Raw genomic sequence first — 15,155 nt, forward strand, 5'->3', positions numbered from 1 at the left:
AAAAACAGCAAAAAAAAACAAACAGAAACGATAACCCTAGGGAGCCCTGAGGGGGGGCTTGGAGCTAACGGACAGACGAGGAGAAAGAGTGAGAGACAGGTAGAAGTGGAGGAAAGAGTGGAGAGGTGGGTACAGAGAGAGAGAGCGGGGCTCGAGAACTCCCGCTGGGGACATGGAGCTAGCGTTGTGGAGAGAGAGAGAGAGAGAGAGAGAGAGAGAGAGAGAGAGAGAGGAGAGAGAGAGAGAGAGGAGAGAGAGAGAGACAGAGAGAGAGAGAGATGAGGGAGGACGAGGACGAGGACGAGGAGGACGTGGGGGGGGGGGGGGGGGGGGGGGGAAGAGGGTTTGTCTTGTATTGGCCGAGAAGTTCTCACTGGGTCTCGTCCTCGACGTCTTGCAGTGCTTCTTTGTTCTGTTCTTCACCTGTGGAAAGAGAGAGAGAGAGGGACAAACGTGGATTCGTGGACGTCACGATTGCCTTTGCGTTCTTGATAAAAAATAAAAAAAAACACCAAACGGGAAGGCAACTAAATGGGTGGGGCTGTTATAACGGGGCCGGCCCGAGCAGGAGGACCTCTGCCTTGCCAGGTTTTAAGGTCCCACAAGGTCGAGTGGGGGGGGGGGGGGTGAAGCTTCTAACGAAAGTTCGCGAAATGAGCGTTTTTCGAGCACGCCGGTTGCATTTTAAGACGCTTCCCCACCACAAAAGACATGAAACAGGCAGTTGTTGTTTGACTTAAAATTTTAGCCGGTTAGTGAACCTTTCCACGTGACAATTTGTGCCACTGTCACACAAATCCTTTTGTGGTGGAGGAAGGTGATCTTCATATTGTCCGTGTCCACAACACATAATCTGCATTTCGTGGTTTGTGCTCATTTCACAAAGTTTTGTGAGACCGTGTAGGCAAGAGGCTGGTGATAGGTGAGGTGGATCGGTAACATCATAAAAAAAACGGTAACACTTTATAATAACCATCATTAATAAATGGTAAATTGATAGTTAATTAAACTTTAGTTAGTTATTTTACTGTTAGCAAACAATGAAATGATCATTAATAATGTTTACTAATCATTAGTAATGCTATAATTTATGTTATTTTATCATTCGTTTGTGTGATATAAAATCATTTGTTTATAAATTATATATTGCATCGTAGCTGATAAGAGATGGTAAAAAGGGTAAAAAATATATAATTTATAAACAAATTATTTTATATTACACAAAAGAATGATAAAATAACATAAATTATAGCATTACTAATAATTAGTAAACATTATTAATGATCATTTCATTGTTTGTTAACAGTAAAATAACTATTAACTAAAGTTTAATTAACTATCAATTTACCATTTATTAATGATGGTTATTATAAAGTGTTACCAAAAAAACGGAGTAGTACCGGAGGACATCCATTTGAAATAGGAAAAGGATAGTTGCATGCTCTCTTCTCTCAACCCTGTGATGTTTATTGAGCACTAAGGTTTCAGCACGAGGCTTTCATCAGTATGTACAGAGCCCAGGCTGTGCACTTCCTCAGCTGGAGCCATCTATTCTGGGAAAGATTTCAACAACAGGTTTTTCATATTGATGACGACTGGAATGGACGTGCTACATCTCCACAGGATGCATCCCTTTATATAAGAAAGTGTATAGAATAGGGCTGCAACGAACGATTATTTTTATTGTTGATTAATCTGTTGATTATTTTCTCGATTAATCGATTAGTTGTTCGGTCTATAAAATGTCAGAAAATGGTGAAAAATGTGGATCAGTGTTTCCCAAAGCCCAAGATGACGTCCTCAAATGTCTTGTTTTGTCCACAACCCAAAGATATTCAGTTTACTGTCATAGAGGAGGAAAGAAACCAGAAAATATTCACATTTAAGAAGCTGGAATCAGAAAATTTTGACTTTACTCAAAAAGATTAATCCATTATCAAAATAGTTGGCGATTAATTTAATAGTTGACAACTAATCGATTAATCAATTAATCGTTGCAGCTCTAGTATAGAATATGCTCTCTACAAAGCCTGAAACATTGGTGGTCAACAAACATCATATGACTGAGAGAAGAGTGTGCAACTATCTTTTTCCTTTTAGAAACTGAGTGGGATCAGCCCAAAAACATACTGGTGGACAGACCAGTCAGCCACACTACAAATAAACCCACCACACATATTGCAAGGTGCGGAGTTGATTCTGTCAGTATATAACCCAGTGAGCCAGAGTTAGTTCACAGTGACTTCAAAAAAGCCTCGGTCTGATTTACTAAGGGGGGAAAATGCCTTTTGAACCTGTGCAACCGGTTGCTTAGAAAGGTTTCCATAGAGATGGCACAGCCATCTGTGTAGCGAAGAATTAAAAGGCACAAATAACAAAGGGTTGAGAATCCATCATGATCAAAATAGAAACCATAATAACGGTGCTCATTAGCGCCGCAGCTAACTGGGATGTGAGAAAGCCACAGGAGACGGAGAGCAGCGGCCTCGCATGCTGTTAATTTCCCCCGCAGGTTTCCCCGCGAAACCACGTCCGAGCTCTCTACCTCCAGGCCCAGAGCCGAGCAGAGCCGAGCCGAGCCGCCGTGAAGACTGAGTGCGCCGTGTTCAGTGACATCATGTGCAGTCTGTAAACACCAACACCAAATCACTACTACTGAATAAGTGCCAGGTGCCAATACTCAGAACAAGGTGCTAATACTGACGTGCACAGTGAGAGAGCAGGGCGTCTGCAAGTTTTATCAAGTGAGATTTAAGGGTGCGATCACGTCTACAGTTCAGTTTCTGTGGTCCAAACCACAGTGGACAGGTTTACTCTGTTGCATTTTTGTATTTGGTTTGTTTAGGTTCACATTGCCTAATTATCCCCTGTCAGCCCACCAGGTTAGAGATTTCTGTGATCCGGGGACTCAAAACAAATCTGATTCCAGTCCCTGGAACTTTATCCAAGCATGATGGACTTGTCTGTACTCTTTGCTGTAATTTCCCTTCTCTGGTGTTCAAACCAGTTAAGAACACATGAAGAAATAGCTGAGAATGAGCATCAGTCCAGTTTTGTCACGCCAGGCTTTCCAAGCATGAGGAACTGTTGGCAATCAGATGTCAACATCTATCTCCTTATACCCATAAAGCCTTGCGTTTTTGGGGTCATTGCACCTGTTCTCCCCTAACCACATGAACCCAACTAAGGAGTAAAAGCTCCAGAGTTTGAACACCCTTGCATGTTTTAAGACTTTTTTTTAATGCCAGAATGAAATATAAGATCAATTTCACAGTTGAAATAAACCTGAAAATGAAAGCTTCAGAATGTAGAGCTGCACGCCTGAGTCGACTGGAAAGCGCGACATTTCGAAGACCTCTAAAAGTGACTTGAAGGACTCGAGTTCACATCGTACGATTTAAGATTTTCTTTAAGGACCTGCAGACACCCTGGAGACACTAAAACACTCACAGCACTCAGTTCCACTCATGCAAAATGAGGCGGGGGATGGGTGCTTAAGGAAAAGTACACATTTTTTTCCTTAAATGCCGCTCCATAACCCTTTAGAGTTCTGGGTAAACGGGGCGGAAGAGGCCATCATCTCCCCTCGCCTCCGACGATTTCGAACGAGAAGCTGCACTGCGGGCGGGTTAGTGAGGGGTGGCAAGTCGGTGAAAAATAGTGAGAAAACTGAAAAAAAGAAGAAGGAAAAAAAAGCCCAAGACAGGAGGAATGACTTACAAAATACAGTTCTATAATGGAGGAGGAGTGGAGGAAGGGGGGGGGGGGGCTGTCCTTAAGAATCTACGGAGGAACATGGGAGAGATGAGAGGTTAGAGCAAGTGAGTACCGAGCCGGACGGATGGAGAGAGAGAGAAGAGGGGGGGAAAAAAAGAGGACGAGGAAGGGAAAGGTTAGAGAGAGAGAGGGGGTTAGATGGGATCCGGGGGGGGGGGCGGTCAACGCCATTAGAAGAGAAGAGCGGCGGTTCACTGGACCCTCATGGATAAAACTGTGTCCGGGATACATCACTGCCTTTAAATAAAGAATTCGTTCACGCAAAGACAAAATGAAACTACGAAATGAAGGAATGAAACGGCATAAATAATGGGTAGATTCATAAATGTTTGCATGATTTATTGTTTTATTGTTTTGTTTTATTTGTTTTTCTGATTGTTTTATTTGTTTCACTGGTTGTTTTATTTGAGCAAAATGTCATTCTTGCTTGACACTTTCTTATTCAATCTGCAATCTTGTACTGTGAAAGAGGACCACAATGGAAATAAGCCCTCTGGCTTTTTTGTGTATTTTAATCCTCGACAATTTAAAAAATCTTATATGGGGACTGTTATCATGATTAGTCTATCATGTATGTTTTTCAATTTTTGTCAAATAAATCTATCTATCTATCTATCTATCTATCGTATCGACAGGCTGATATATCGGTCTCAGCCTACTTACTGTCTGTGTAAAAAGAAGGTGACCGTGCACGTGTCACTCTTGTAAATCACAAACAGCGGTGGATCTGCGCTCACATGAACGAGCTTTATTAACTCCCGGGGATCGGCCGTAAACGTTTGCTCGGTTGTCCCGCGTTCGACCTGTTCGCCGCCTCGTCTCTAATTCGGTCTCGGCGATAAAAAAAAAAAAAAAAAAAAAGGCACGGAGCGGTAAATCTGAACCCGCCGCAGCCTCTCGCCATCTGTGAGGTTTATCAATGCGGACGGGGATGACTAAGAGTTCAAAAAAGAAAAAGAGAGAGAGGGGGGGGAGGTATTTGGAGGTACGAATTGGCATCGCAAATAAAAGAAAATCTGACGCCGATGGTAATAAAAGTCGTCTCACCAGAGTTCTGCCCTGTCTTCCAACAGTGCTTAAACAGTAGGATTGCATCATTATACATGAACACAAGCAGAATTATGAGAGATTTCAGTACGGCCGCGGATATTAGGCCTTAATTGTTTGTGTTCAAGAAGCGGAGTCCTAGTTATTATATTTTCAGAGGCTTTGAGTGTTCGTGGAATGAAATGTCTAGGGGCTCTAGGGGAGCGTCAACAACTTTTTTTAAAATCATTTCGTTTCATCATTTCATGTTGCTTTTGTGGCAGAGTTTGAAAGCTGCATGGAAGGCATAATAAAACTGTTTTTTTGAATTTAACAAAAACATAAGACGTACGCAGGTCAACATTACACAGAATTCCACCTGTTACTATTGTAACTAGAAATAACTGCCTCGCAGTTGTATGCCTCCTCTAATAAACTTTGTTTTATCATTGCAAGGACAGTCTTTATTTATTGAACATATATAATTAATGTTAGGTCAATTAATATATATAATTAATGTTAGGGGGAATTAGGTCAACTTAAAGGATTTTGGCGTCTGCAAAAGTAAGTGACAGCACTTCCACCGCTTTTGTAGAATGACCCAAGATCGTTTTCTCAGCTGCAGTGGTAAGCAAAACATTATGATGTCACAGTGAAGGTGACCTTTGAACTTTTGGATATAAAATGTCATCACTTCATCATTTTATCCTATTAGACATTTGTGTGAAATTTTGTCATAATTTGCGTATAAATTCTTGAGTTATGGCCAAAAAAGTCTTTTGTGAGGTTACAGTGACCTTGACCTTTGACCACCAAATTCTAATCAGTTCATCCTTGAGTCCAAGTGGACGTTTGTGCCAAATTTGAAGAAATTCCCTCAAGGCGTTCCTCAGATATCGCGTTGACAAGAATGGGACGGACGGACGGACGGATAACCCGAAAACATAATAATAATAATAAAACTATATGCATATTTTATAACGGCCACTCTAAATTAGATCGATTATGAGCAGGCCTATGCCGGACTGAAAAAACAAGATTTTGCATTAGCCCATCTTCCACGCCCAAATCCCCTTAAAAATATATACAATCATAGCTTAGAAAAGGCCAAACGGTTCACAAATGATCCCATCGCGCTTGCTTTATACAGACCCCAAAAAGACATGTACGCATCTTCCCCGATTATACCCAAGGCCCCAGCAGTGAACAGGTCGACACTCTTCAAAAGGCTATTCAAGATGACCTGAGAGGGCATGAAAACAGCCACACTCCTCAAGAGGTGCGTATGGGTCTCTCACCGTCTCCCTGCATGTCTGAGGTCCATAGTGTCAAGTTGTCGCGTAGCAACTGCATTATAAGTGTTGAGTCCTTGTAGCTTTCCTCGCTCAGCGTGTCCAGTTCTGCGATGGCGTCGTCGAACGCCGCCTTCGCCAACCTGCCGGCGGAAAAGACACGGGGCGATACGGTCACATATATTTCCATTACAGAGCGCTAAAGTGAAACTATTTGGTCTCATCTGCAACCTAAATTTTAACTGTAAACTAAAGGAAAAATCCCCCTAAACACTTTAAAACTTTCTAGAGCAGAAAGCAGAAAAAGCCGAAAGCGACACGTTCTCTCTACTTCTCTGGGAGTTGTTGAAAGGCATTCTGGGAAATGTAGGATTGAAGTAAACGCAGACGAGGCCAAGTGGAGGGGAAGTGGGTACACCAAAAGAGTAAATGACCTGGAATACATTGAGCATCACAGATGGATGTTGTCTAACAGTGTAGGAGTATCCAAGGGGGGATTTTCCCTTTACATTAGGGAACACTGGTGTGACTTGAAATTAATTATCTTAAATGCCAGCAACAAAAATCCCTTTCTGGGTATCTGGCCTTGTTTCATGATCAAATGTCAGCTTTACTGTATTTACTTCTATGCCGTTTTATTATTTGGCCCTAAATCAGACCGCCTTGGCAAGGTATCATTTCCCTTCAGCTATTTGCTATTGCTCTTTTTTTAATTTTTTTTTGGCATTTTGCTTTCCTTCAGTAAAGAGAGAGACAAGAGAGAGATTTGAGTGTGCCAGGTCGGATCAAGCCCATGCCGTCGCAGGTGCACGGGCAAAAAAAAAAATCATGAAAACAAGAACAGGGTTCCTACACATTTTCAATTAAAAAATTCCATACTTTCTCCAGACCTTGATTTGTTTTGAAGATTTTGTCTGGTGTTCAATATGATTTACGCAGATAGACATCTTGCCCCTGCTAACTAGGTCATATCACTGTATAGATGAAGATTGTTCTTCACAGCGACAAATATCAGAATATGTGAGATGATTAGCAGGGTTCCTACACGGTTTCCATTTTAAAATTCCAGATTTTTCCCAGACCCTATGTTCTTGACTGGATTTGATTTTGGTCTGTATTTGATATAATGCATGCTGACAGCGGCTGGGTAATAAGAGCGTCCCTCTATCAGAACATTATTCTACACATCAACAAAAACTGTGGACTCAAAGTGGCTCTACAACAACATAAAAGCTAGAATTATGTGTGTATTGGACCTGAACCGCAACATTTTCCATACTTTTCCAGACATTTTTTTCAAATTCCCAAACTATTCAAGACCTGGAATTGATCAAATTAATTTTTAATACTTTTCCAGATTCCAGACCTGCATAGGGACCCTGCAAGAAAAACCACACCCCCGAAAGATACGATGCCCACCTGCATGCGCGGTCTGGCGAGTTGAGGATTTCGTAATAGAAAACGGAGAAGTTGAGGGCCAGTCCCAGGCGGATGGGGTGCGTTGGAGGGAGTTCGATCATGGCGATGTCGCTGGCGGCTTTGTAGGCGACCAAACTGTTCTCCGCCGCCTCCTTGCGGTCGTTGCCCGTGGCGAACTCCGCCAGGTACCTGTGGTAATCTCCCTTCCTGAACACGGGAAGAGGGGGAACACCGGGAATCAGAGGGAGAAATCTGCTTTCGCCTATATAGTGGTGCTCGGTTCTCATTGGCTGAATCACTTTTAAGCACGCATCTGAGTATGTTCCCAACCGTTCCCTCAGGTCGTCTAGTGCTGGCTCGCTAAACGTCCCAAAAATGAATTCCAAAAAGTCTGGTGAAGCAGCTTTCTGTTCTTATGCGCCAAAGGTTTGGAACAAACTCCCATTACAAATAAGACAAGCAACTTCTGTTGATAGTTTGAAGAAACAGCTCAAAACCCATTGTTATGATCTTGCTTTTAATTAATTCCACCTTTTTATTTTAACACCATTGTTATTAATTCCTACTTCTTTTATTTTTCTTATACTTGTTTTATATTAATTTCTTATACTTGTTTTATGCTTTTTATATCTAGGATTGTTCTTTATTATTTTCAATTTATTTTATACTTGTACTTGTTTTATGCTTTTTATATCTATCTCTATATCTCTATATTTACTCTTTTTTAATTTATTTTATTATTATACCGGTTTTATATTTCTTATACTTGTTTTATGCTTTTTATATCTTAGGATTGTTATTGATTTTTATTGTTTCTCTTGTGAAGCACTTTGAGCTGCATTTTATGATATGAAAGGTGCTATATAAATAAAGTTAATTAATATTATTATTATTATTATCATTATTATTATTATAACAGTTTGTTTCAATATTCATTAGGTATGGGAGGACATGCTTATCTCACGATACGATACAACCACAATACGATGCAATAAATAAATACATCTTTCTTGGGAATGTAAATGCTGGCTGGCGTGGAATAAAGTAGGAAAAGGAATTCTGTTACTGTCCTCTCTTTCTGATAGAGGATCTGGTCAAATCAAACTGTATAGATGTGTGTGCCTCACTGTATGCAATTTGTCAGAGCCGCCATATTCCATATAAGAGAAAAATCTGCTGTGTCACAGCATACGTACATTTTGTAGTAGAAAACCTTTGACTCTCCCGTGGTGGCAGATGTAATGAGGTGCTTGTCCAGTACATCCAGAATGTCGTTGCAGATTGATTTCAGCTCCGTCTCAACCTGCAGATCAACACACACACACACACACACACACACACACACACACAAATGATGTTGTAAATGAACTGCTGGGTGACATAAAACATTACAACAGCTGGGCGTTTGAAGTCTCCGTTGAATTTTAAAGTCTCATTAAAAAAAAAAAAAAAAAATAAGGCACACCAAACTTAAAAGAAACACTAATATCATGCCAGTCAACAAATTACACTAGAGAAGACTGCAATTCTGTTGTAGCACTAAAAACATTCTTTGGATACTTTGAAAAAAATATGTGAAAAAAAAACAGTGATTCTAAGCCTCGAGACTGCGCTTATGTTTTAGGGGGACATTTGGCTGAATAAAACATGTTATTTTCATTTCACATTTTCTCTGGTAGCAGCAGTCATTTTCTTGCTCCACTGCTAAATGAATACAGAGTAAACACTTGGATTCCTCAGAGTGAAACCCCTAATTTCTCATGAAACTTCAAGGCGCTCTTGACGAGGATAACCGCTGCTTCGGCTCTGCGGGCAACAAATCACTGATCGACAAATCACTGAAAGTCCATTCGTTTGCTATAGAGCTGAACGACTAGGGAAACACGTCGATGAGTGGATACTCTGCAAGCTTGTCGGCTCAAGCAACATTTGTCAACGACCAATCAGATTGCCGCGCTTCATGCAAGTTAGTTTCAGACCATCCTGCCTGGCAAGTGGACTCATTCTTGAACGAGAAGCCGATGTCAGCCGTTCAAAGCTTCCCAGCTCTCTACAGCTTTTATTTTGAAAGCAGGGAGAACACATTGAAATGCATTGAAATTGAAATAAATTGATAAGTGGTGTGTTTACAACCAGTTAAGTCAACTTGGCTGACCGTTTGCCTGTATTCCCGGATCATCTTTAGTTTGTCCTCGCCGCCCTTGTTCTCCTCCTTCTGTTCGAGGCTGCTGATTATCCTCCAGGAGGCTCTCCTGGCGCCGATCACGTTCTTGTACGCTACCGACAGCAGGTTCCTCTCCTCCACCGTCAGCTCCACGTCCATGCCGGCCACTCTCTTCATGGACTCCACCATTTCTGACAGAGAGAAGGGAGGAAAAAAAGACGTTAAGACGCGTGTAGCGACAACAGGCTGCTGCGTCTGAAAGCTGAAATTTCCTGTTATTCGAATTGACAGTTAAGTTTAAGACAGTTACGTTTTCCCTGAATTTGATTACTGTTCAGTCGCAACTTTCAGGGCTGTTTTATGACCTTTATGTATTAAGGAAGAAGGTTCTGCACACTTAGATCCATGCAAGTTTCTTTAATAAATCAAGTAGGGCTGCAACTAACGATTATTTTCATTGTCGATTAATCTGTCGATTATTTTCTCGATTAATCGATTAGTTGTTTGGTCTATAAAATGTCAGAAAATGGTGAAAAATGTGGATCAGTGTTTCCCAAAGCCCAAGATGACGTCCTCAAATGTCTTGTTTTGTCCACAACCCAAAGATATTCAGTTTACTGTCATAGAGGAGGAAAGAAACCAGAAAATATTCACATTTAAGAAACTGGAATCAGAGAATTTTGACTTATTTTTCTTTAGAAATTACTCAAACCGATTAATCAAAATAGTTGGCGATTAATTTAATAGTTGACAACTAATTGATTAATCTAAAATCAAGTGCCAAGCTTTAATAAAGAAACCTTCTTCCTTAATACTGTTCTTCGGTCTTCTGGCACCTTAGCACATTCAATAGTCGTGAGAGCGGTGATCTTCTCAAATGACCTTTATGTATCCAAGGATTACTGAGCATACATGACTTTTCCAGCAATGCCCTGATACACAGTTATAGGGCTACATGTATTCACACACACTGGCAGCTGTCCAGTGCATCCACAGTTGCACACTGGAGGAGTTGGGCGTTAACCTCGAGGGAGTGGAGAGCCGTTTCAGTACACTTTCCCTGCCCAAATTTTCACAGCTGCTATTGGGATTCACACTGGCATCCTTTAGGTCACAAGCACGGTTCATTAACTTTTAGGCTACCACTTCCCCTTTAAACATCTACATGACACAATCCATCTGACCGATTCGATCCAAAGCTGCTGCCCTTCATACACTGATTGTCTTAATTCAAAATGAGCACATCCTCCTCCCATTTCTACATGGAGAGTTTAAAACGATGGTGCGAAACCTTGAAAGGTTGTCCTCAGTACTTTGTTAATGGAGTGCCTGGGGCGCTGCCCAAGCACAAACTCACTTAATGCAGACCTTCACCACCTATGGATGTAGGATGCTGGGAAGCGAGCCAGCATAATGAACCAATAGACTGAGCTGGATCAAGTGAGGTGGGTCTTCCTAGCGATTTTTTAAATTCCGCGTCTTCAAAGCGAGCCGATGTGCTGCGGCATGAGAAATGAGGCTGGAGAATTCAAGGATGAAACAGCGATGAAAACAATTTGACACTCTTCTGCAAAGGAGAGAGCAATCATTAGAGCGAACTGTTCCCTCTGGGATTTATACAAAACAAGACACAATATGGGGCCTCTTTAAATCAAATAATAAGAAGCCATCCGGGGAGGCTTTACAAGAAAATAACATTAAAACACCTAAATATATTAGACTGGCTCTGCAATTGTCAGTAAGACATTTTGTGTCGCAATTTCTTTCTATTGGACCGTACTACTATGTGCTACAATGTGAAAATGCCACAACACACTCTGTGGGCCGAGCAGAAAATGCTTTCCGAATCACTAATGAGTGGCACCGGGTGTGGCTAATGCTCATGTTACAGCGGAAAAATGACCACTATCGTCTTTAAAAGCACTTTATACTTTACTGGTTAAAACAAAAAAAACGTGGCTCGAGCAGCAGAAGAGTCCTATCTCCCCGTGCTGAGTGCCATCCGTATAGCTTTTAGCTTCAGAGACTGTAGGAGCCGACAGCAGGGCTTCATATAGCATGCCGGCGAAACCCGATACGCGACGGTCAGAAGCCAGGAAGAGCACTATGCTGCTTCGATCACTTGCCCCCTCCAGGCCGGCCTGCACTGGACTGAACTCGGTGACCCCTTTACACCGTTTTAACGTTTTCGTAGCTTTACAAGCGAGACGATCTAGTAAGTCGATCGTGATGCAGAGTCGACCGCAATCTGACCGGAGGGTGGAACAGATCGGGCTTTGAAGAGAAACCCCTTTGGGGCACTGGGTTGTTGGGACGTTGCTGCTGTCGGTGGCACAAGGAACAAGGAGCTGGAGTCAACCGGAAAAGGACCGTATTCTGTTTTTGGGACAACTGGATTTCAAGACGCTCTCAAACACCACTAAATGCCTCCAGAGAAATGTGTTTGGAGCTTCTGATGTCGTCCTGTCCCTCAACTTAACCCTTTAACATGAGATTAAAAAAAAAACGCTACAGAAAATGGAACTTCTTAGCGAAACGAAGGCACAGAATGAAAGGTTTCCATTCACTTTCACTTGCGCAATTTGTCTAAGGCGGTGGAGAAAAATCAGAAAGTTGTCCACCTTTTGCTATGCAGGGAAAGGTCCTGTTAAATATCAAGTGTTTTCTGTAATTATCAATTGTCAATCTTACGCTTCCTTACATTTTGCTGCTTTAAATGATGATGTTCCGCACTTTGATAACCGACAAAAACCTACTTTACTAGTTTGCAAGTTCAGAAAAGCCATCTCCGACACAAAGATCTGAACGGATGATTCAGTATATTAGGCTATATATCGATATCGTGATATGAGACTAGATATCATCTTAGATTTTGGATATCGTAATATCGTGATATGGCATAAGTGTTGACTATTCCTGGTTTTAAAGGCTGCATTACAGTAAAGTGATGTCCTTTTCAGAACTTACCAGACTGTTCTAGCTGTTCTATTATTTGCCTTTACCCACTTAGTCATTATATCCACATTACTGATGATTATTTATCAAAAATCTCATTGTGTAAATATTTTGTGAAAGCACCAATAGTCGTCCCTACTAGGGCTGGGAGATAATTCAATATTATCGTTTATCGTCTTTCAGTGGAATCATATCGTGATGATATGAAGATATTTTCATATCGTGACACACATTTCTGCTGTCTAAATTGATGATGACAAGCAAATTTTACTTAAAAACTCTCATAAAATGAGGTATGGTAGGAATATTATTTGAAAATTTCAGTTTTGTTTGACATCACACCTAACATTACCATTCGGTTCAATGAGATGAACATTAATTTGATTATTTAACGTGATTTTGCATATAATGAACCATATCGTGATATATATTGATATTGAGAAAAATCCTTATGATTATCATGATATTGATTTCAACCATATCGTCCAGCCCTAATCCCTACAATATTGTCGCAATATCGATATCGAGGTATTTGGTCAAAAATATTGTGATATTTGATTTTGTCCATATCGCCCAGCCCTACTACTTTTTTCAAACTGCCAGTGCCTTTTTTTTTTACATTAAAGTGAATGTGGAGAGGGGCTGCAAGGCATATTGAATGCAGCCACTATGGAAAACACACTGTGTCTGACTTATTTTTAAGGCATAGCGGAGCGCATGAGGTTGAGACAACATGACATGAAGGAGTTTTGTGAGAGACTGCCAATCACAAGCAAGAGGAGACTAACAATACCTAGGCAGCTGATGAGAAGTCTATATGAATGCACCACGGGATTGTACAGAATCTGTATTTGTTGCACAGGCAAACCAACTGCATCTATTCACTACTACTGGACACCCCAGCTCAGACTTCACTTAGGTAAGAAAAGGACCTCCAATCTCTATTGTTGCATAGAAAAGTTGGCTGCAGCTGAACTTTTGGGCGACTTTGCCCTTCAGCAGCCTATCACATAATAGCATTACTCTATGCCCCGCCTATAGCTGCATGGTCGTTGGTGCTACACCTATCAATCAGCAAGCTCAGGTCAGTAGCATGGCGATGCACCGGTGCGTTCTGTGTTCTCTCCTCAGCACGCCAAACTCCTTTCAAAAATAGCTGGCGGTTTAATGTAGCTTTGCTGCTCGGCAAACGTACACACTTGGGATACATTAATTAATGGCCTTTTACGAATGATTAGGAGACACTCTTGAATTCGGCACACACCCAACACAACATGCAGCACTTATTTCAGTAAAATGTCAACTCGTAGAATTGGTTCGCTTCCCATTCCTGCAACCATCTTCCACCAAAATACACAGTGGGGCGGTAGCGAGCGGAGTGAATCAGTTCTAGTAGTTGCAATTTTGTGAAATAAAATGCTGCTTGTTGGATCGGATGTATCACTGGTTTACTAGTGGATACTTTGGGTCCCGAAGAGGCGTAAGTCACGTTTTATGACGTGTGCGTTTGCCAGTTAGCAAGACAACGTTAAATTACCGGGATTTTGAATGGGGTTTGGGGTGACGTTCTCTTCATACAAGAGAACGGCACATATCGGGGCTAACGATGGACTACCTACCTAGCTAACGTTAGTAGTCAGCCATTTACATTTAGCTAGCTAGCGAGCTAACGTTGGCTGGCGACTAGCTCACCGCCTAGCCAGTAACCAGAGCACCGAGAACTGCACGCTTTTCAACAAGCAAACAGCTCCTCCCCTTTAAGTCAGAAACCATCATTTAGCCATTTAAACGTTTGATAATTCAGTCGGCTGGAGAAACCTCCGCCATTTTGTCTCCTCTCACGAAACAAATACATCTGAACTGCCTTACCTGCTCCTCCAAGCCCCCTGCGTAGGGACAGTAAAGAGGGGAACAGGGGACAGGCATTCTGCAATGACCGTTATCTATCCAGAGCCTTACCGTCATATCTCTCCGCTTGTTCGGCGAGTTTTGCTTGGTATACTAAGTGCTCTCTATCTGCCATGGTGCTCGGTTATCGGGGCTGTTGGTAGTGTCCTGGCGGAAAGAGAGGATTTAGCGTGGGCTAGTCGGTCCCAGTCGGCGATTCCTGGTGGTGGAGCAGCGTCCCTCCGCTGTAACCGAAGAGCCACCGGTAGCACTGGAATAAAGATGGCGTCGGGACTCCATCCGGGAAACAGTTGCAGTCTTTCCCCTACACCCTATCCCCGATACGTGCCGTTCTCTTCTATGTCGAGCACTTTCGCCAAACTCCATTCAAATATCGGTAAATTTAATGTGGTCTTGCTTTTTGGAAAAAAAACACGCCTCACAAATACGATTCAAGACCTATTCGTAATCCATAGAAACCACTCTCAAATTCGGCATACATATTGTCCACCAAGAAACATTTATTTCAATAAGATTTAAACGTTTACAATTGGTTCACACTGCTCGCTACTGCCCACCATGGTCAATATGTGGCGGAAGAAGATTATTGGAGTAACTGGGGAACCAATTCTAGA

General features: G+C 41.8%; 1 protein-coding gene across 2 annotated transcripts; it reads right to left on the reverse strand.

Annotated features, from left to right (window-relative positions):
* Nucleotides 1-314: 314 nt before the first annotated feature.
* LOC139655537 (14-3-3 protein epsilon-like) lies at nucleotides 315-14,761 on the reverse strand. 2 transcript variants are annotated; one of them, XM_071532980.1, is made up of 6 exons: nucleotides 14,593-14,761; nucleotides 9,670-9,869; nucleotides 8,711-8,817; nucleotides 7,515-7,721; nucleotides 6,102-6,238; nucleotides 315-423 (listed from the first exon to the last, which is right to left on the reverse strand). In XM_071532980.1, the coding sequence occupies exons 1-6, from the start codon at nucleotides 14,654-14,656 to the stop codon at nucleotides 371-373; spliced, it is 768 nt and encodes a 255-aa protein (XP_071389081.1). In that variant the 5' UTR covers nucleotides 14,657-14,761; the 3' UTR covers nucleotides 315-370. The 2 variants fall into 2 exon arrangements, with proteins under 2 accessions (XP_071389081.1, XP_071389089.1); XM_071532988.1 differs by having other exon boundaries at nucleotides 371-417.
* Nucleotides 14,762-15,155: the final 394 nt, after the last annotated feature.

The sequence above is a fragment of the Centroberyx affinis genome, unplaced genomic scaffold (assembly GCF_046629955.1).
Source record: "Centroberyx affinis isolate AG114_WGS23_722 - 3 ecotype Tasmania unplaced genomic scaffold, CSIRO-AGI_Caff_v1 ptg000156l_1, whole genome shotgun sequence".
Classification (NCBI taxonomy): domain Eukaryota; kingdom Metazoa; phylum Chordata; class Actinopteri; order Beryciformes; family Berycidae; genus Centroberyx; species Centroberyx affinis.

What these genes read in the sequence shown, in the direction of transcription:
- LOC139655537 (XM_071532980.1), bottom strand. Translation starts at nt 14,656, where the DNA reads ATGGCAGATAGAGAGCACTTAGTATACCAAGCAAAACTCGCCGAACAA. An exon ending in ACAAGCGGAGAGATATGACG is followed by an intron (nt 9,870 to 14,592) that starts GTAAGGCTCTGG and finishes TCTCTCTGTCAG; the next exon opens with AAATGGTGGAGTCCATGAAG. An exon ending in TCGCCAGACCGCGCATGCAG is followed by an intron (nt 6,239 to 7,514) that starts GTGGGCATCGTA and finishes TTCCGCCGGCAG; the next exon opens with GTTGGCGAAGGCGGCGTTCG.